Source organism: Ambystoma mexicanum, chromosome 1p (assembly GCF_040938575.1).
Source record: "Ambystoma mexicanum isolate Mex_15411 chromosome 1p, UKY_AmexF1_1, whole genome shotgun sequence".
NCBI classification, from domain to species: Eukaryota; Metazoa; Chordata; class Amphibia; order Caudata; family Ambystomatidae; genus Ambystoma; species Ambystoma mexicanum.
In genome coordinates, this window is record NC_090921.1 from 401957921 (window position 1) to 401979022 (window position 21102).

Genomic DNA, 21102 nt, shown 5'->3' on the forward strand with positions numbered 1-21102 from the left:
TTGCTTTTTATTAGATGGGGTACCTCTCGTATACTATACCCTTGCCAACTTCTATATACCTACCTTTTAACCACCTGTAAAGAAATAAAATCATGAATGCTGCTGTTTGCCGAAGGCATTATACTGCTGAGTGACCTAATACGAATGAAAAGACCATCCAAAGAGATTAAAGATAGAGTGTGAAAATCTAAAAGCTCTAGTGCGAGGAGATTGGGTACAGTATGACAAAGTTCTGTACCCAGAGTGTGAGGAAGTTTGGTACACCAACACAGTGTGGGAAGCTTGAGGGGCAATTGAATGACAGTGTGATGGCTTTGGTAACATGGGGGAATAGTATGAGGCACTTGTGCATGAACAGTGTGAAGAACTGGGGTCATTGGTAAAACAATGAGGAAGCCTGTGGCCCAGTATGTGGAGCTCAGAGCACATGGAGAGTGCGATGACCTTGGGACTCATGGTCAGACAATGTAAGCAGTTTGGGAGAGATGAGCCGTGTGAAGAACTTGGGACAACTGACAGACCATGTTAGGAGTTTGTAAAGCCTGGATAGACAGAATATGAACTTTGAGGCACATACAAAGAGGGCAGTGTTAGGGAGATTTATCATTATTATGCTTCACCCCCTCTCCTAGTGAGAACCCCCAGCACTTTTTGCTGAACCTCTGGACCTTTTGTCTTTCAAACCTGAATGAGTGGAGCCTTTTTCCACTCATTCATTCATTCTTGTGGCCTCTGTCCCTTGGAACTCTATTCTTTGTATTCTACCTGTACTATGGAGTCTATCTGCTCCATAGCTCTTAAAGGCCTCTGTGTTTTTACTACTGCAGTGCACAGCTCCTTATGGGCAGTGTTGCTGGGGATCCTTAGGGTCCTCCTTTAAGATTATTGTATATCCTCAAGTAACTACAGTTCTTAAGGATAGGATTGAGAGATACTAAGTATCTCTCCCAAAACTCTATAGTCTTAAAATTGGCACACACCGCCTTCAGTGGAGTGCCAAAGGGATACCTAGTATCCCACTTCTCTTTGTTCCTGTGAGTTTTTTAGTCACATAAACAATCACCTAGTTATGGCTGGTGGCAGCGGACATGTTCTACCAACTATTGTGTCTTTTTTTATACCGCAAGCTATGCCCATAGCCCCGGTAGTGCACAATAGGGGCACCCAAGTACCAACTTGGGGCCTCCTTTCTTTTTTTCACCATTACTAGCGTGGTTGTTGGAGCACGTGGTCTGAGCCAATGCAGTATGTCGTGACTGAGTGGAGCGCCCACCGAGATACCGGCCTGATCCTTGAAGCGACAGCCAATATGATCTGCTTCCACAATGAAATACACTACCAGGCACGGGAAAACAATGCCAGAACAACAAGCCTACTCCCAACGAGAATCGGAAAACAGTGAAATGCAAGAAGTTATTCGAGCCCCCCTGCGTTCCAAGAAGGTGGCCACTACGAGGGGGAGCAGAGCGCAACGCAGTCTCTAAATCACCATCAGCTCACATCAGTCATACAGATCCAGCACCTGTGGGTCTGCAGGATGCGCATAAGCACAAAACACCCTGACTGTTACCAGAACGGTGCTGCCGGTCCTTGCGTGCTTCGAGGTGTGCAGGCTGGGACCTATACATCAAAGACGACAGAGCCCAGGCTGCTGACGGCGCCAGACAGGGATGTTTCTCTCTGCTGGGAAGCGAAGACGTGGTGAGATCAGCTGCCCAATATTGTCCAAGAACGAGGAAAACTGCCCTGAGCACAGCCCTCCCTGCCTGCAGCTCGAGATCCTGCCAGCACGACATGGGACCAGTGATCCACTACTTCTCAGTGCACCGCAGGTGCCTCTTGCCTGCCGCGGAGCCCCCGGACGCTTAATTTACACACAGTCGTACGTGGCCAACTGGGTGCGGGAAACTAAGGCGTGGATCCTCTCCCCCTTTGAACAGCTGCAATGCACCGACTACCACTGCTCGCATACATGGGGCCAGGCCGTTTTGCCTCTCTGCCCTGGAAGTCACTGACACAGGGATCCTGATTACTGAGGCGACGACCCGACCCCTGCATTAAAGGACAATTGGCGTGACAACCTGCCCATACAGACAGCCAGGGGGGCGGGTAACTGCACTGACCATAAAAGCACTCTGCGAGCACTGTTTCTGCATCAAGAGTCCCTACACCACAGAGTCCACCACTGGGCTGACAACTCACACAAAGCTCCTTGCCCCCTCACTGGGCAGGTACCGGCTCACGGTGTCCTGCTGCACATGCTCTGAAACTGGGCCCACTGGGAGGCCGGCCCGCAACTGACCACCAATAAACTGAGGCTACCCAGACTGGGCCACTACAGGGGTTTCTGGAAGAGTAGTGCTTGGAAATGCACTGCAGACATAATGGGAACCCCTCCTGGCAGCATGATAAGACACTGGGCCTCATTACGAGTCCGGCGGTAAAACCGCCTGGTTACCGCCGGACTCGTATTACCATTCCACCTCTGTGATTCCCGGAATTACCGGGGCATTACAACCCCGGTGACCCGGGAATTCCGGAGGCGGAATGGTGTAAATCCCCATTCCCATTGAGTCCTGTAGGACTAAATGGGAATGGGGACCATGGAAACATCGGCACCATCTCGTGATAGTGCCAGTGTTTCCACGTCCGCCTGCAGGTGGGCGGTGGTAAACCCGCCAGGTCAGACCTGGCGGTAACGCCACCTCCCTCCTGCAGGACTCGAGATCGGGCAGTCTGGAATTAACAGTGGCGGCGGGTTTACCGCCTCTGTTATTTCCAGACCGCCCGACCTGTAATGAGGCCACTGTGTACCTTCCTCATGCACGACACAACAATACAACATGTATAATAACAATTAACTTATGACAATGGAATCATTTATGGACCATGGTAAAAGCAGCAACGCCACGCAGGCAGAGAACATGTACCAGCAATAGACCCCCGCAACCCCACGAGACCCACAGGAGAACCAGGTTTTGGCAGCGATAGCAGCTCTACGCTCGTCCCTGGAAACAAAGATGGATGAAGTCAATATTGATGTTCAGCTCCTACAGCAGGATGTCAGACAGCTAGCTGAGAGGATCATGTCTGCTGAAGTGCTCCTGAAGGAGAAATCAGATACTACCAAAGACCTAGAAAGGAGGGTCAGGGAGCTCGAAAAACAAAACACCACACTGGAATTGCATACAGAGGACGCAAAGGGCAGGTCACGTAGGAACAATGTGCGTGTGCTTGGTATACAGGAGGGAACTGAGGGGCCAGACCGCATCACCTAAATTGAAAATCCGCTGCTTCATGAGATTGGGCAGGCAAGCTCTCACAAGGGTCCACCGATATCTCCAAAAAAGGCCTCCACCAGGATCGCATCCCCTGACCGTGGTCTACAGGATCCTCAACTTCCAGGGTAGAGAGGTTGTCCTGCAACACGCCAAAAAATGGGGCAAGAAAATACGGGGTAGCTTAAAGATCGTCATCTACCCGGACTACACGCCAACAGTCCAAAGGGCCAGGAATTCGTTGATACCCATAAAAGCAAGGCTAAAACAACTGGGCCTTAAATATATGCTTCTATATCCTACAAGACTCAAAATCCTGTACAAAGGCAAAACACAATTTCTTGACAGCCCACAGGCTGCGGCCATGTGGATGGACCATAATGACCTGTCCAACGACTTGTATCCGTAACACACAAGTTGCACAGTAAGTCTTTAAAATAACCGGGCAGCCTGGAATGAGGGCCTAAGTAACCACGCAAAAGATTTATATGGCAGAGCTGACAACATCGAGCCCACATGCAGCGCACAACTCATCCCTGAACAAAATAATCTACCGACACCTAGGTTATCTGGGCCCTCCTAGCTAAGTAAGAACACATCGAACACATCTATTGCTGCTATCAATGTCCTCACACTACTGGTGGGGGCGGAACCCAGTCACTCACTGTTGGTCTTCTCCAACCACCCAAAAGTTGCCAAAGGACTCCAGCCCATTGCTGGACCCCATACCTTGTACGCAATGGCCAGACCAGGCCTTGAGGGTACAGGTTTCCCTGAATAACCTAGGATTGTTGGGCATCACGTTCAAGTTGTGTTTTCTTTTTTTATGTGTAATCCATACAACACGACTCTTAGGTGGCCCCATATGGTAGACTAGATGGGCACCGAAGGATCTGACTTCAGGCATCTACAATATTCATGCCTGTGCCGGGAACTTGGCGTATGCCAAACCACGTTGGCAAAAAGCCAATCCCGGCAAAGTGGCTGAGATACACCTAGGGAAGAGACATTTAGGTCACGGAAGGGCAAGCCGATACTCCGTGCAAAGAGATGACCACCTTAAGAATAATATAATTGAAACATGCAGGGCTTGTGTTCCTACCTCTGTAGGAATAGGGTGAAATCCTACATACAACGAAAAATGTTATCCAAAGTGCTGTTCCAAGAGACACACCTGCTTCCCAAGAGACAAGAGGTGCTACTGACCCGATGGGGTGGGACGGGATACGGGGACACCTATTCCAAGTTGGCCAGGGGAGTGCTCACCTGGATTGATGGCACAATACCCTTCCTTCCAGTTACTGGAAGTAGACAGAGATAAGGAAGGGAGATATTTAATTGTCGGGGGTACCTTGAGCATAGAGAAGTGTGTATAGTCAACTCATATTTTCCAAACCACAAATCCCGGCACCTGTACACACTTTAAGTAGGCTTGTAGCAGCCAGAAGCGAGGGCTTTGTCCTACGGGGTGGGGACTTTAATTATGTAAGAAACCCAACGTTAGACAGATCGTCTCCTCCACACGGCGGCCTCTACTGCCTTGAACACAACGCTAACAGACCCGACCTAGTATATGTATGGTGGGAAATACAACCAAATTACAGAGTTTACTCTTATTACTCACCTCCCCACAAGCTCTACACAAATGGATTATTTCTTTGTGGCTTCAACACATTTTGTAGAGCTCACCAATGCTGAATACACTGGCTGCATAATGTCAAACCAATCCCCCCCTGTTAGGCAGAAACCTGTGCAGTTCCCTTGGGGAACACTGCAAAAGATTTAAGACTACAGGTATAGCAGTAAACCCACTTGGTAGCAGTCTGCACCACCCAGATTTACCTGGTAGCTGTGGCTGAGCAGTCAGACTTCCCTCAAGAAGAGTTAGGCAGTATGCAAAGTATACACAATATGTACTCAGACACAATAGCACAAGCAAACACTGACCAGAGCTTGGTTTCAAAAGTATATAGTTATTTATTTTTTTAAGAACACATAAGTTGAAAACACTCTAGCAAAGTATAGTAAAAACACTTAAAACACAGTTATAATGAAAGCAGTTTCAACCCTTACTCCTATCTAGACAACTCTAAGTTAACTCCACATAATTAAAACAGAGGTGAGCGCTTAACGTTAGATGACACTCTAGTAGGTTTAAGGAAGGGATAAAAAGAAACAGAACTGGGTTAAACACACCACTCTAAGGTCCAGAACACTTGCAATAGGCTCAAAGAAGCACAAAGTCACAGGTGAGCAAAAGTCACTAGGCAGGGCCCACTCTTAGAGTAGCCGGAGCGAAAAATGTGCCCAAGATCACACCGTTATTAGGGATTCAAAGTCTTGCAAAGAGTTAGAAAGGGTTTAGAGTGGCTTAGAAGTTTAGCCAGGGTATTCCAGGCACTCCCAGGTTCGAAAGCCGGGGGCTAAATCTACCCCGTACAGTCGGTGGCAAGGGAAGCCAGGCGGAACACGGTACCTTAAGCGGAAAGGATCCTCCAGCGGTGGCAGTTGTTCCAGGCAGTGGCAGCAAGGCTCGACGTCGGTCAGGGGAGAAGAAGTTCTCGCAGAAGAGCAGAAGAAGAAGGTCGTTGCACTGCCCGGGAAGAAACCAGCCGCGGAGTCCTCCGGTCAAAGGGTTGTACCGACTTTCGTGGTTGGGGTAAAAGTGGTGGGGTTCCGGTTGCCGGGGTGCTTGGCACTGGCAAGGCGGCCACGAGATACCTCGAGAAGCGAAAAGAAGGCGAAAACTGGTTGTCCCCACCAGTCAAGGGAAGGAGCCACTCCGTTAAGAGTTCTCCTCGGTCGTCGGGAAAAGTGGTGAGACGGTTCAGCAGGGCTCCACCGGGTGGTGTCGTCGAAGCAGGTCGGCTCAGCTCTTCCCTCGTCGGATTCTTGGTCCTGTGGCGACTTCTGAAGTTCCAGTCCCCAAAGCCCTGCTTTTATGCAGCAAACCCCCATTCACCCAGCCTAGCTGTCACTCAAACATGCTAAGTGGTGAGCCGGCCGGCTCACCACTTGGGCCAATGAGGACGGAGTGCGACTTGAGTTATCAAGGTAACTCAGTCCAGGGTGCCTAAATCCCCCTCCACCCCTCCTAAGGACCCCAGACAGAGTGGCACCACTTTGGAGGGCTTCTGTGGAGAAGCCCGCCAAAAGTGGAACAAAGGGCTCCACTTTGGGTCAGAGTTACAGAGGCGAACGCCAACGCCATTTTAGAATCAAGTTTTGGCAAAAAGTCCCAACCGGAGTTATAAAAATAAATATATAAACCGGCGGTATGTTTAAGGCTACCGTAAATAAATGATTAAATGTGTTAGCCTAAAACAATGGGAAATCCCATAGGAAAATATTCGCGGTCGAATATAAAAAGTAGTTTCCACTGCCACCAGCCAAAAACTCGATCAGGGGGGACGGAGACGTGCCCCCTCGACTAACAGACCCTGGGGCAATCGAATTGCCCCAGCCAGTACGTCCACAATATGATGGTTTGTACTGGTTCTGTTCAGGATTCAAGACTAGCAAAGTCTTTGGTGACTTTACATTCCCTGGGAGACAGTAGTCAGTCCCAGGGTATGGAGTCTATGTTGGGGAGTCCCTAGGACACCCCTGGGTCCCGGCACAGAGGGTGCTGTGTAACCCACATCACAAAAATACATGAGGCCCTATGGAGTAAAAGACCCCATAGCCCATTCAACACAAGGTTTAACCAAGAAAACACACTTCAACATGTCCAAGAGTGAGGGTAAAAGAGTCTCACTCTTGGCAGGAGAAAAAAGAAACCCCAGAAATCCAGCAAAGCTGCTGGGGGACTCACTAGGTAGGGAAATTCAGCCTAAACAGAGAATTCTCCCTAACACCCCCCCATGTGATTGAGTGGTGCCTTGGATACCCGAGACCCCTTGTCCCGACGTGGCTCCTGCCTACTGAGGCACTAACTGACATAGCCTTCAAAGGGCCACTATAAGACTTGCTACTCTATTTCCTCGAGAACAATGTCGGGAGCGTAAACAGTTGGGGTACCGTCTGGGAGGCCATGAAAGTGGTGACCAGAGGTGAGGTTATAGCCAGTGCCGGGGGCATACGCTGGTGCCCTAATGCCTGGGAGAGACTTTGATTACACTGCCAAGGTAGCCCCAGAGTACATAGACAGTGACAGGCCTGGGAGACTATTAGCATGGCTATGCAAAAGGGAACACCCCAGACCACGTTGCTCTACAAGTGCAGGGCACCATGGAGATCCCAACTAGCGATTAACGAGACCTTAGCCTCCTTCTCAACAAAATTGTACAAACATTACAAGCCAATTCCCCAAGAGGACCTGGACGAGGTATTCTCTCAGATCCATTTCCCGACGCTCTCTGATAGCCAACGAGACTCCCTGTGCATGTCTATTACTATTGAAGAACTGGGTGAAGCCATAGCCTCACTGCCCACCTGACAGGCTCCCCTCAGAATTCTACAAAGCATATACTGCTACCCTGGCCGGAATACTCCAGAAAGTGTTTGTAGAGGCCTACGACACTGGCATACTCCCAGCCAACATGAGGGAGACCTTGGTGATACCCATTCCTAAACCCGGGAAACCAATGAACAGGTGCGAATCGTACAGACTCGTGACCATGTTAAACTGTGACAAAGATACTCACAACAGTGTTAGCAAAACGGGTTTGTAAAGTCATCACAACACTGGTGCATATGGATCAGACAGGGTTCATACCCGGGCGCAGCACAGCCCTGAACCTTTGAAGACTGCAACATATTATTGATCAAACACACATTTGCAAAGAACACTAAGTGATGGCGTCCTTGGATGCCACTAAAGCCTTCAAACTCAGTCTATTCGGAATGGTTACTTGCATTGTTGCAGAATTTTGGGTTGGGCCGGGAATTCATTTGTTGGGTTAAACTCTTATACACCTCCTTGGTGGCTAGACTGAAATCAGGTAAACCAATACCCAGTGCTCCAGATAAGATTTTGAGGTGGGATTGTTTTACTCCCCATTTTTAAAATTTGAACCTGCAACCTACAGATCACGCACCGGAGTAACGAGTGCTCAACCGGCTGAGCTATCTTATTGGCTAACATCCTTCAGAGGTCTGTTAACAGAGTATCAACTGAGGTATAATAATCACAGTGCCTAGATTTTGGATGAACCATGTATGAAGCGCTACATAAAATTAAATACCTATCTGGATTATCACAGGGACAGGTTTTGCTGAGTTTCTATTTCAATTACAAATGCAACTGGCATTTGTTTGTTTTTTAACAGTGCTTGTACTTCCTGGAGAGTCAGGTTTTGGATGTTTTCATTGTAGTCTGGAAGATCTGAGAGGCTAGAACACCTGTGATTGGTGCAATGACAATCACTCACCCATGAGCAAAGACTGCAAAGACTCTGCTGCCACTGACCATTTATAGTAATGTAACCCATTGACTGCAAGGTTGAATGGATGTGAACTAGACCGTGCAGTCATCATTTTACACAGTTTTTATAATTAGAGTGTAAATTAAAGTACATTAAAGTATAAGTGTAAAAATGATCTGCCTCTGCATGATTATGCACACAGCACAGGAGCTCTGAAAAATACATTTGTGAAATGCTGGTTTGCTTTGACTCGAAAGAAAAGCATACTTTGTAAGAAAATGTTAATTCTCAATTACAACTTCGTTGTCTATCTTATTAATTATACAATCCTAAAATGCTAGGAAAATAAATATGCACAGTGCTTCTGTTTGCTCCTTGAGCATCAACACAACAGAAGCTGAATGGAAATAAATCATTCCTTTAATCAGAGTGTGCAGTTTCTTTTTTTGAAAGGCTTCAGAGAAATACATTCTGTTTCAGAGGCTTTTATCCATGGCTTGCAATGAAACCCATATAGATAAAAATCAAAAGAAGCATTCTTGTTTCTCTCAAGTAACCTAATAAAGCTGTCGTATTTTCATGTGTAAAAAGACATGGTACGCACCATTTCTGGAGGCCTGCAAATACCCGGAGTATGCAACTTACAGCGGGGTACCCTTCATGGCAGCCCGCTCTCGCCCATGCTATATGTATTGGCCATGGAACCCATAGCAACATTCCTACACCAGGAGCACTTGGAAGCGGGAATCCCCATAGGCTATTCCAAACACCCAATATCGCTTTACCCTGCTCTATCTTTGTGAGCCACGAGACAACCTACCCATCATTATAGACGTGTTGGATAGATCTGCAGAGCTATCGGGGATCTCTTTCAACAGGCAGAAATCCTGCCTCTTCTCTCCGACCGGTCCCTGTGAGGTGGACAAGGCCGCTCTAACCAATTTGGGACTCCACTGAGAGACAATCATTTAGATATCTAGGCATTCTGATTGCGCACACACCAATAGAAAAGCACAACCGCAACACAATCGGGGTGATGTGGGTCTTGAGAAGTCCATGCCCTTCTGGTCCAGACTGTGTCTGTCAGTTATGGGCAGAATCGCAGTTATCCAAATGATAGTATTCAAGAGGTTTCTTTATGGCTTCCCAAATGTTCATCATTACCTAGGGGTGGCTTTCTTTCGCCATCTTGACTCTATCAGGGACTTCATATGGGGCGCAGGTCGCCGCAAACTAGTGCTCAGCGTACTGCAATTACCCTATAAAGGACGGTGGGGCACAGCTACCTAACTCTGAACGTTGTTATTAAGCTGGCCAATTAAGTTTTGTCACAAAATGGCTGGCAAACCACCCTACATCAGAATCGCAGCTGCTGCAACAGCTGGTGGCCCTAGCCAGTCTAACGGAAATCCTATGGCTCTCAATCAGATGTGCGAACACATCCCCAATGCTGGTGAGACTGAATAAGCAGATCTGGTGTGGAGCAAAGAAACTACTCAAAATAAGTAACCCATACTCCCTAATGCACCGATAATTGCTGACGTGCGCATGAACAAGACAGACCTGGGTGTGGCTAGGCTCTGGGAGGAGTGGGTGGTTTACACATGGGGGACATGTACAAAAATGGCCAATTCAGAGACATAGATATTTTATCACAACAGTCGGGCCTGCCCAAAAGACAAATCCTGCAATACATGAGGGTAAGGGGAACTGCAAAGCGCAAATGGGGTGGATGGCCCGATGAACCGGAGGAGACAGGACTACTAGCCCTGATGTACATGCTAGAAGATGGCTGGAGATCCGTAACCAGACTACATAGTCTCTTGCTGGAAGGAGTCAGCGTTATGGACCCCAACCGGAGATCGAAGTGAGAGATGGACACGAGCACTGCTATCGCAGACCCGAAATGGTAACAGGCACTTAGCTTCCCCAGACATGTGTCTCAAAATGCTATAAAAAACTGCTCCAAATGAATGTGCTTTATCGTACGTACATGACCCCCAGCAGGGTAGCTAAATTCAATAAGAGGCACAACCTTGGTGTCCCCGATGCCACCAAGATGAAGCACATCTTTTACACATTTTCTAGAAGGGCGTCAAGTGCAGGCCTTCTGGTCCCAAATTGAATGTGCATGCAAGGTGGCAGGCGTTATTGGGTACTCATGGAGCCCACTGGAGTGTTCACAGGGAGCGCACCCTAGACAAAGCAAACATAAGCACATCACCAGATGTATGGATTTAGCATGCATTCTTGAGAAAAGACAGATCGCTATGTCATGGAAATCACTGAAGGGCCCACACTATAATCTCTGGCTCCATTAATTTGAAACCTGGTTTGAGGCAGAGACAAGGGCCTGGGCAAAATCAGCATCGACCCAAGATGACAACCTCGCCGTCACTTTGGAAACCAGGAAATCCTTGGTTGATGCGATGTTCCACCCGTCCGACAACAAACCACCACAAGAACCCGGAATAAGTGAAATACAGGTGACAAACAGCAAAGGCGCACTGGACCCACAGAAGCCCACGACTGGTAGTCATCCCTCCTGAAAACACGAACACTGTCACACTACACTTCAGCCCCTGAATTGGTGAGACACCCCACACTTGCTGGATAAATGAGCCGGACTTGTATGGAATGTTTGTTTAGCGTAAAAAGTTTCATTGGCCAAAATGCCCTGCTGAACTATAAGCAGGAATCTAATTGCGTCATTCCTCCACAGTTGTGATCTATTGTAATACACATATTAATAAATGCCAATAAACATAGTTTAAAATAAATACTAGCGTGGTTGTTCTTCGTGGACCTTCTTCTACCATTCTTGGAGGAGGTCTGCGTTTTGCCTTTGGCGGGAACTAGTGGGCATCCACGCCTAGGCTCCAGAGTGTCTGGGCAGGCAGGAAGTGGGGAGGAATTTTCCACCCCCCTGTCCTTTGTCTGCCAGAGTGCCTGAATAGGTCCATCTCCCAAAGGGGGTCTGGCTGTCCTTACTGGACAGCCATACGCCCCTTTCTGCAAAATGCTGAGAGAGTATGCAGAGGAGTGTGTGCTGCAGCTGTATGAAAAGTGAGGCTTCTGGAGTGAAAAGCAAGTCGACCACTGAAAGCTGAATTAACCAAAGAAGAAGACGATCAGAGATGCCTGCAGACCCTTTGCAACACTGAAGCCACCACTGCTGTCCTGACCCCGTTTTCTGTGCGACAGAGGAGCTTGGAAGAGGACGTCGCCTTCCCTTTGGCTGGTGGGAACAACCAGTCCCAAAAAGAACTTTGAAACAAGCCATCTCCCGAGATCCTAGGAGTTTCCAGAGCTGTGTAACGCCAATACCAGGAGGCCTGCTGCCCATTTTGAGTGCATCGTTGTGGAAAGGCAGAATCCATCCAAATCTTTGCTGAACCCAAGAGGACACTCCAGAGATCCGATCTAACTCACCCAGACACCAGCATCAGAGTGTGGGACTGCAGGAAGCGAAGACGATTGACCGGGCAATCGGTGTCCTTTGTTGGTGCTGCAGAAAAGGCGCCAAAAGCACAGAGTGAACCACGAAGTTGCTGAAAGTCGTGCTACAGGTCCTCTCTTGAGACTGCTGCTGAGAGATCCCGTCCATTGTCCTGCCTTCAGTCATCAGACCAAGGAATCCAGAGGTCGGGTCCAGAGCTGCAACATCGCGGGGCATCCAGCACAAACATTTTCTTCTAACCTAAGGTACTGTGCGGATAAAGGTATTGCTTTCCCAATTCCAAGAAGTCGCTCTAGAGCATGGCAGTGCAAGTAGAGGTGCCCAGGATAAAATCCTCTTACCTCAGACCCAAGCCGCTGCTTGTGTTCACTTCGAGTCCTTTTTAAAGGTCTCCCCTGTTAATTTTTAACTTGCTGCTTCCATAACACTAGAAACTGAAAGAAATCCACAGGAACTCTTTGTAAATCGCTCCTTGTCAAGACTTAAAGCCTTATCCGAACTGCCTTTAACTAGGGTTGTTTTTTGGACTTAAAGGACTTGCCAGCCGAAGAAAAGTCTCTAGAACCTTGAACTAAGCTTAAGTTACACTAACTAGCCATCATTTTTCTCCCTTTAAGTGACTTTACTAATGTGTTTGCAGAGTAAATGCATTACTGTATAAACTGTTGAAAACTGCATGAGTGTGCAATAACCGATAATACGCAAACATCGTCTTTTCCCTTTCCAACCCTGCTACAAATGTGCGACCAAACAAAGGTTGAAGTGTGTTATCAAGTATTCCTAAGTGTTCTAGTATAAACGTCTGAAGTATTTAAAGTGATTCTGGTGTAAATATAATAAATATATACTTTTTTATATAATTATACGTGTATGTGCTTTTTTGTTGTGCCTGTCTAGCTAAGATTTGGTGTACTTACCTACAGCTCACATCTTCCTCTTAAGATAAAACGGACTGCTCTATCACTATACCAAGGTCCTAAGCTAGTACAGACTGATACCAAGAGTTGGGGATTTACAAACCACTGGGATAGCTTACTAAAGTCTTACTGTCAGTAGGACTTTAGGACAAAAAAAAACTAACAAGCAGTAGGGCACATACTTGCAGGGCTGTGAGGCACACAGATAGGACTGCGCATATAAGGGCATGGAGAGGACTGTGGGGGCACATACAGATGACTGCAGGGAACATATAAACAGAGAACTCCAGGGGGCATATAAAAAGAGGGAAGACCTTGAGCACATATAAACAGAAGACCTTGGAGCACTTGCACAGACAGAAGACCTCGGGGCACTTGCACAGACAGAAGACCTCGGGGCACTTGCACAGACAGAAGACCTCGGGGCACTTGCACAGACAGAAGACCTCGTGCACTTGCACAGACAGAAGACCTCAGGCACTTGCACAGATAGAAGACCTCGGGGCACTTGCACAGACAGAAGACCTCGGCGCACTTGAACATTGAGAGGATTTCAGTACACAGTGCTCTTAAAAACACCTTTAACAGACACTAAGAAGAGACTTTGATTACACTGTGCAATATATAAAATATATACAAACATATCTATGGGATACATTATTCACCGTAATCGTATTTCTGATGCTTGTATCTGCTTAGATTCAGATGCTGTGCATAGGCCGACATCTAGTGGAAGCCGCGGAGTATTACAGTTGTTGTTTTCGAAACTCGAAAAGGGACGTCGACAGGGCGTGCCAGTAGTACTATCCCTAGTGTTACGTCCACTATACCCATGATCCCTCGCGCATCGAGGTCCCTCTGATTGTTATTTTTCTGACATGAGGTAGCATGAGGTATAGCGTGAGTACAGTTGTATCCAAGCAGATACGTATCAGGCAAGCTCACATGCATCCATGCGCCTTTTCTCCGAGGGGAGAAAGGGTGGGTACATGTGAATCTAAGCAGATACAAGCATCAGAAATACGATTACGGTGAGTAATGTATCCCTTCTGAGGCTTGTGGAATTTGCTTAGATCACATGCTGTGCATAGATTAGCGAGCCGTGTTAGAAGAAGGTGGTGGGATGTGAGAAGGTTCATGAGTGAATAAATGTCTTAGAACCACATGTCCCACTTGTGTATCTGTCTTGGAATGAGTGTCAATGCAGTAGTGCTGAGTGAAAGTATGTATTGAGCTCCATGTAGCTGCTTTGCAAATACTGTCTGAGGGGACATTTGCAATGAAAGCCAAGGTGGCTCCTGTGCCTCTGGTGGAGTGAGCCCTGGGTGTAAAAGTCAGTGTTTTATCTGATAGGGAATAGCACAGTTGGATACATCTGACTATCCACCTAGAGATGGCATTCTTAGAAATGCGGTCACCTTCTCTGCCTGGCGCTATGGAGACAAACAATTTATCTGTTTTCCTTAGCGGTCTGGTCTTGTCTACGTAGTAGAGGTCCGCCCTCCTCACATCTAGTATGTTGAGGTTTACCTCAGCTGAGCTGTTGGGTTCCTGGAAGAAAGCTGGTAGCTCAACTGACTGGTTTACGTGAAATTTGGAGATGAATTTAGGGGAGAACCTAGGGTGAGTACGTAAAAACAGCTTGTCTTTGTGTACAACAAAGAAAGGATCCCGCACTGACAATGCTTGTATTTCGCTCACTCTTCTTATGGAAGTGATACCCACTAAGAAGGTGGTTTTGTAAGTGAGGTGTTTTAGACTAGACTTGTGAATTGGCTCGAAAGGGGGTCCCATGAGTTTAGCGAATACCATGTTGAGATCCCATCCTGGCGGTGGGTTAGAAATAGGAGGGTGGAGTCTCTTTACTCCTTCCATGAATGTCTTGATGACAGGTAGTTTCCACCATGAGATCTTATTATGGGAAGTGGTATAGGCTGATAAAGACGCCAGGTGGACCTCTAGGGAGTTAAATACTAACCCTGCATCTAGCAAATGAAGCACGTAAGTTAGAATGTGGGAAGGAGTACATTCTATGGAGTTGATCTGTTCAGACTGGCACCAAATTACGAATCTTCTCCATTTGTCAAAGTAACAGTGTCTAGTATTTGGTTTTCTTGATTCTTTCAAGATATCCATGCATCTCTATGGCAGGTTAAGATGTCCGAACTCGGACTTCAGGAGCCATGCTGCCAAGTTCATTGAGTAAGGTTGCGGGTGCACTGTTAAGTCTCTCGTGCTGAGTGAGTAGATTGTATGGATACGGGAGTTTGATGGGATCGCACATCGTCAGTTTGCGCAGATGTGGATACCATGGTTGTCTTTCCCACATAGGAGCAATTAGGATGAGCGTCATCAGTGCCTTCTGGATCTTGTTCACCACCTTCGTCATGAGAGATGTTGGGGGGGGGGGAGAAGCGTAAGCAAATTTACCTGACCAGTTCACTTCATCAATAGGGCATTCCCCTTGGAGCCTGGCTGGGGGAACCTGGATGCAAAATCTGGGCATTGACTGTTTTCGCTTGTAGCAAATAAGTCTATTGTGGGGAAACCCCATAGAGAGAAGAGGTGCTCTATGACTTCTTCGTGTAGACGCCACTCATGTTCTTCTGGTAGGGGATCTCTGCTCAATGTGTCTGCTACAGAGTTGAGTTCCCCTGGAACATGCTATGAAGATAAAAACATTTTCTGTTTGAGTGCCCGTTCCCAAATTTGCTGCGCAAGCCTGGATTTGGAGAACGTGTGCCCCCCTGTTTGATGTTATAAAACATTGCTGTAGTGCAGTCTGTCAGGACTTGCACAGATTGGTTCTTTAAATGGGATTCAAATGCCCGAAGGGCTTTGAATACTGCCAGAAGCTCTAGCATATTGATGTGGTTTTGGGCTGCAGTGCAAAACCACAGACCCTGAGCTGTGTGGTGAACCCCCCACCGTGATAGAGAGGAGTCCGTGGTGACAATCGGCTGTATCTCTGGATCATAGAAGGGTTTCCCCTTCAGCAGATTTTCCGTTGTCCACCAGCAAAGATTTTGTACAAGTGTTGGCGAAATGACCACTAGATCGTCCCACTGACCACTTGCCTGAGACCATTGTTTCGCCAACCACTCCTGCATGGGTCGCATGCGCAGGTGCGCGCGAGGAACCAGGTAAATGCACGATGCCATCATGCCTAGCAAACGCATAGCTTTGCGCACCCTTATCTGGCAGCCGGCCTGATAATGCGGTATTTGCAGTAACAAGTTTTGGACTCTTTCCTCTGACAGAAAGACCAACCCCTCTTGCGTGTTAAAGACAGCTCCTAGGAACCGTTTGGAAGTGCTTGGCAGTAGGCTTCATTTTTTTTTCATTTATGGAGAAGCCCAATTGAGAGAGGAGGTTGATTGTTCTTTGAATGTTCTTTGAATGTTTTGTCTGCAAATTAGGGGGTGAATCACCTGTAATGAGCCAGTCGTCCAGGTAAGGGTACACTGGAATTGACTCCCTGCGTAGGTGCACTGCCACCACCGCCAGTACCTTTGTGAATACCCTTGGAGCAGAAGCTGTTCCAAAGGGCAGCACCGGAATTGGTAGTGCTGGTTTGGTATTTTGAAAGCCAAGAATCTTCTGTGCGCTGGGAACACAAATATGAAAATAGGCATCTTTCATATCCAGTTTTGCCATGTAATCCCCCTTTTTTAGTAGAGGGCTTACCTCTTTTAACATAGTCATGTGGAACTTCTAATACTGGGCGCATTGTTACATCCTTCTTTGGCACAAGGAAGTAATTTGAATAAATACCCGTTTACCTGGTTGGCCAGGACGGCTTTGATGGCGTTCTTTATTAGCAGAGTGGCTATCTCCTCGATGAGGATACGCTGGTGTTCTCTTGAGTGGATCTTCTGTCGTGGGGATTGGTCGTGGGGTCGCTGAAGGAGCTCTATACAGTATCCGCCTGCTACTGTGGACAGCACCCAGCTGTCTGAGGTGATTCCCTCCCATGCGTCGGTGAAGCTGGAAATGCACCCTCCTACTGGAGAGGCATGGGAGAGCACCTGAAGCGGAATGTCATTGCTTCTGAGGTGGGGTTCCACCTCAAGAGGTGTTGCCCATTCCACGACCTCTGCGCTGTCCTCTAGGGTAGTCCTGGGAGGACTGACTCTGAATATTACCCCAGGAGGAGCTTTGGTTTTGACTGTAATTGGACCCCCGGTGAGAATCTTTGCCGTGAAAATGGCAAAAATTGCCATTACCCCTTTGGCCGGGTGGCTTGTTGGTGAGTTGGCCGAACGATTTGAGTGTGTCATACTCGTCTTTGGCGGTCTAAGGGCATCCTCGACGGCCTTGCCGAAGAGCACATCGAGTTCAATAGGCATGTTAATTAGTGTGGCCTGCTTTTCTGGTCTGAAACCTGATTGCTGCAGCCACGCATGACGTTTGATAAGAGTGCCCTGAGCAATGATTCTTCCAGCACTGTCCGCCGCGTCAAGGTTGGTCTTAAGTAAATAGCTTGACGTTGCCCTCTCTTCTGCGGCCACCTGTGCTAGCTGGGATTTTGGTGGTTCTGGGGGCCGACGATAGTAGAGCCGACACTTCCTCACATTTATGGCAGTTATAACTGCCCAAGAGAGTAGCATTGTTCGCAATTCTGGTTTGGTAAGCCGCAGAGGGGACGACTTTCCTACCCATGGTGTAAATCTTTTTGCTTTCCATGTCGGGTGGAGCCTCAGAGGAAGCAAGGGGGTACCTGCTCTTTTCCTAGTTGTAGTTACAACTAATGAGTCTGGCTTCAGCTGCCCTCTAGTATACAGTGGGTCTGAAGCTGCGGGTTTAAAAAGCTTTTCTACACGTGGGCTTACAGCCCGTGTGAGGTTAGGGGCTTCTAATGACAGTTGTATCCTGCGCTGTATTGACTTGAGTAGAGAAATAAACTGCGCCATTGTTTTCCTGTCCTCAAGGATCTGTTCCACAAAGTCCTTATCCTCCTGTACCTCCTGGGTGTCAATTTGAAAGTGCTCTGCCGCCTTGGCTAGGACCTCATTAAGAAGGGGTTGGTTGTCAATAGGAGAATCAACTATAGGAGGATCCTGATCAATAGGCGAATCTATCGGGGACATATTGGCCTCTGGGTCAGCCTCCTGGTCCTCATTGTCCCCATAATAAGGGTCTGCTGCTTCGTCATTGTACTGATGGTCAGCTGCCTCTACTCGTTTTCGGAGTCCGGGTCATAGTGCTCTATGACTGTGCTACGCCCTGGAGTTTCTGTACAAGACCTTTTAGAAGGGGGTTGAGAAGAATGAGCAGAGACTTGAGACCCAGAGGGAGCTGTGGTGGGGTGGAGGGGGAAATGGATTGGAAACTCCGGAAGTATGCAGGGTCTTTCTCGTAGAAATTGGCCATAAAGGACATTCTCCTCATTTCCCTATCGATGTCTTGTGAAGACCATTCTGCCGAACTTGGAATTACCAAGGGTTGGGAAGAAAGTACTAAGTCTTTATCTGTGGGAGGAATAACCCCAGATTGTTTAGGCCTAGTCTCTACAGGTTTGTCCTTATTAGGGATGGGCCTAGTTTCCTTAGGCTTCTCTTTCTGAGAAGCTTTTTCCCTATGAGGGCTTTTATCCCTCCCAATGAGGCGTCTTTGAGGACTTATTCCGGACTGTAACCCTGCCCCCCCGTACCCGGCGCCCAGAGCCGTGTGTATGTCACTGTTGAGGCCTACTACCTTATTTGACGCCGGGGTGCCGACCTTCAGGAGTGGGAAGGGCCGAAGCCTCGTCTGCAGACGACCAGCCTTCAGAGAGTTTTGCGCGTGACACCCTCGCCGTCTTTCGACGGTTGGGTCCTGTCGTGCGGTGATCTCGATCGAGAATTTATAGAGGACCGGGACTCAACAGACCTTTCCCTGGGGGCTGTGCGTTGTTGATCTGTTGAACACTCTACCCATGTGTCGAGTCTCAACTAGGGGATATGTGTTTAATGGTGTGTGTTTTTGATGCGCTTCTGCCACCAGGTGTAGTCCCCACAACATGGCCGCCGGCCTGTCCTCCGAGGTCGGGGGCTTGCGCTTGGGTAGCTGGAGCTACCCCGTCATCCTCACCGTCCGAAACGGTGGTGTTTCTGCCATCACTGAAAGCGCCTTCTACCTCCATGGCCTCGAGTTGCCTGGTGTAGTCGGCCCTGCGTTTCATGGAGCGGTCCTTTAAAGTCTTGGTCTTGAAGAGCCTACACGCTCGACAAGACATTTCGACATGGTCTCTTGGGAGACACAAGTCACAAGACTAATTGCTTGTCGACCCATGGGAATTTACGATTGCACTTGGGTAAAATTTAAATGGGGTTTTGTCCATAACTACAAACTATGGCAGCTGGGTGAAAGTAATGTATGAAAAATCCTAAAATGACCTCTCCCTTCTCTCCCTACTGTCTGGGCCGAGGCCCGGGGAAGCCTTCCAAGGCCGAACGGTCCGTCGCAGTAGTCTTTCGACAGGCAGTTTCTTTGTCTTCACCGGCGTGATGTTTCGATGATTGGTGAAGTAAAGGATAGAAAGAATGTACCATCGATAATTGAAATAACGCAATGGCTGTAGCCGAAAGAGGAACTTCGCTATACACGTCCGTCTAGAATGGCATAAAAAAACAATCTGAGGGCCCTGGATGCGCGAGGGATCATGGGTACAGTGGACGTCACACTAGGGATAGTATTACTGGCACGCCCTGTGGAGGTCCCCTTTTCGAGTTTCGAAAACAACAACTGTAATACTCTGCAGCTTCCACTAGAGGTCAGCCTAGAAACAGCATGTGATCTAAGCAGATTCCACAAGCCTCAGAAATATATATATAAAAACACAGTTACTTGTTGAAGGTATTTGTGTCCTGTACACAAATGCTGTACATTAGGATTCCAGACCTAGTAGTAGTTGTGTCTTATGCAAAATGCAGCAAACAAACATTTTACCTCTTAATGTGTGCTTTAGTTCACTAAGCAGCATACGGAACAAACATTTTGTTAGGAGAAAAGATTAACATACAGATTCTAGTTTTGAAGCTAGAGCTTTCTGCCTGAAGGTAAGGTATGCACCACTTACTGCCTTTAAAGGGATCGGCTCCCTTGAAAGGATCAGATTTAAACGGATCTTCAGCCTGGAATGGGTCTGTGTGAATTTCTGGAGTGTTATTAGCAAAAGGTGCAGATTTATTCTTGAAGGGGTCGTCCTAGAAACCATGAAGAAAACAAAAAAATGCGTCATTCATTTAAGATAATCTTTTCAACAGAGTTTGCAAGATAACGCAAACACCAGATAACAATACATTCTTCTACAAAGTGGTTGTAAAATGGACACTAACAATAAGTATAAGTGTTTCATGATGGAAAACTTTTCCAGAGAAAACATTGGCTCATGATTGATTGGTGGTATTAGCAGCATGCAACCAGCTACATTGAAGAAAGAAAAATTCAACTAACTGTGTGCAAACAGGCAATCACTATTACCCCACACACAAAGAAAACAAGCTTGTGGAGCATAGAGTAGAATGGGTTGGAAGGTTTTACAGATCACACTGATGCAGATTACATGTTCTGAAGTCCTTGAATATAAATGGAATGTAACCAAACCTTGGCCTCCACAAAAAAGACAGTTAGAAATGACTGTACTTTTGTAAAAAGGAAGGACCCTTGATAAAACTGGGGGCATCAGTTAATGTCTGACATCAAACAACAACTTTACCTAAATGTTAAATAGGCGGAGAGAGGGACAGTAAAGAGACTTAGGGACATAATGTTGTATTTCTGTGCTTAATGATGTCTGCCTTCACACCTGACAAAAAAGAAAATTACAAGGAGACATCCGTCCTGGAAACCCTCATCAGTAAGATTTCTATTTTGGAAAAGTACTTGAAAGTCAGCTGACAGAGCAATAATCAGCAGCATAATCCTAGCTTATTCATTGAAAAAACAATGTCATCAGTAACACAAAACATTGAAGATTCAGACCTCAGAATGCTTAAATGTGAACAGTGAATTGTGGAATTTAAGACTTACCAAACCAATAAACGATAGGAGAAACGTAGTCTGGGAGCAGTGTTTATCCTGCAAGACCATCTACCTAT

General features: G+C 47.3%; 1 protein-coding gene across 10 annotated transcripts in view; it reads right to left on the minus strand.

Moving 5' to 3' along the window:
• EPS15L1 (epidermal growth factor receptor pathway substrate 15 like 1) overlaps positions 1 to 21102 on the minus strand; it is a 2005341-nt gene that overhangs the window by 752906 nt on the left and 1231333 nt on the right. For all 10 annotated transcript variants that reach the window (XM_069649173.1, XM_069649176.1, XM_069649175.1 and 7 more), the window contains one exon: positions 20082 to 20208. In XM_069649173.1, coding sequence (XP_069505274.1) covers positions 20082 to 20208 — 127 coding nt within the window. The remainder of the gene's footprint in view (positions 1 to 20081; positions 20209 to 21102) is intronic.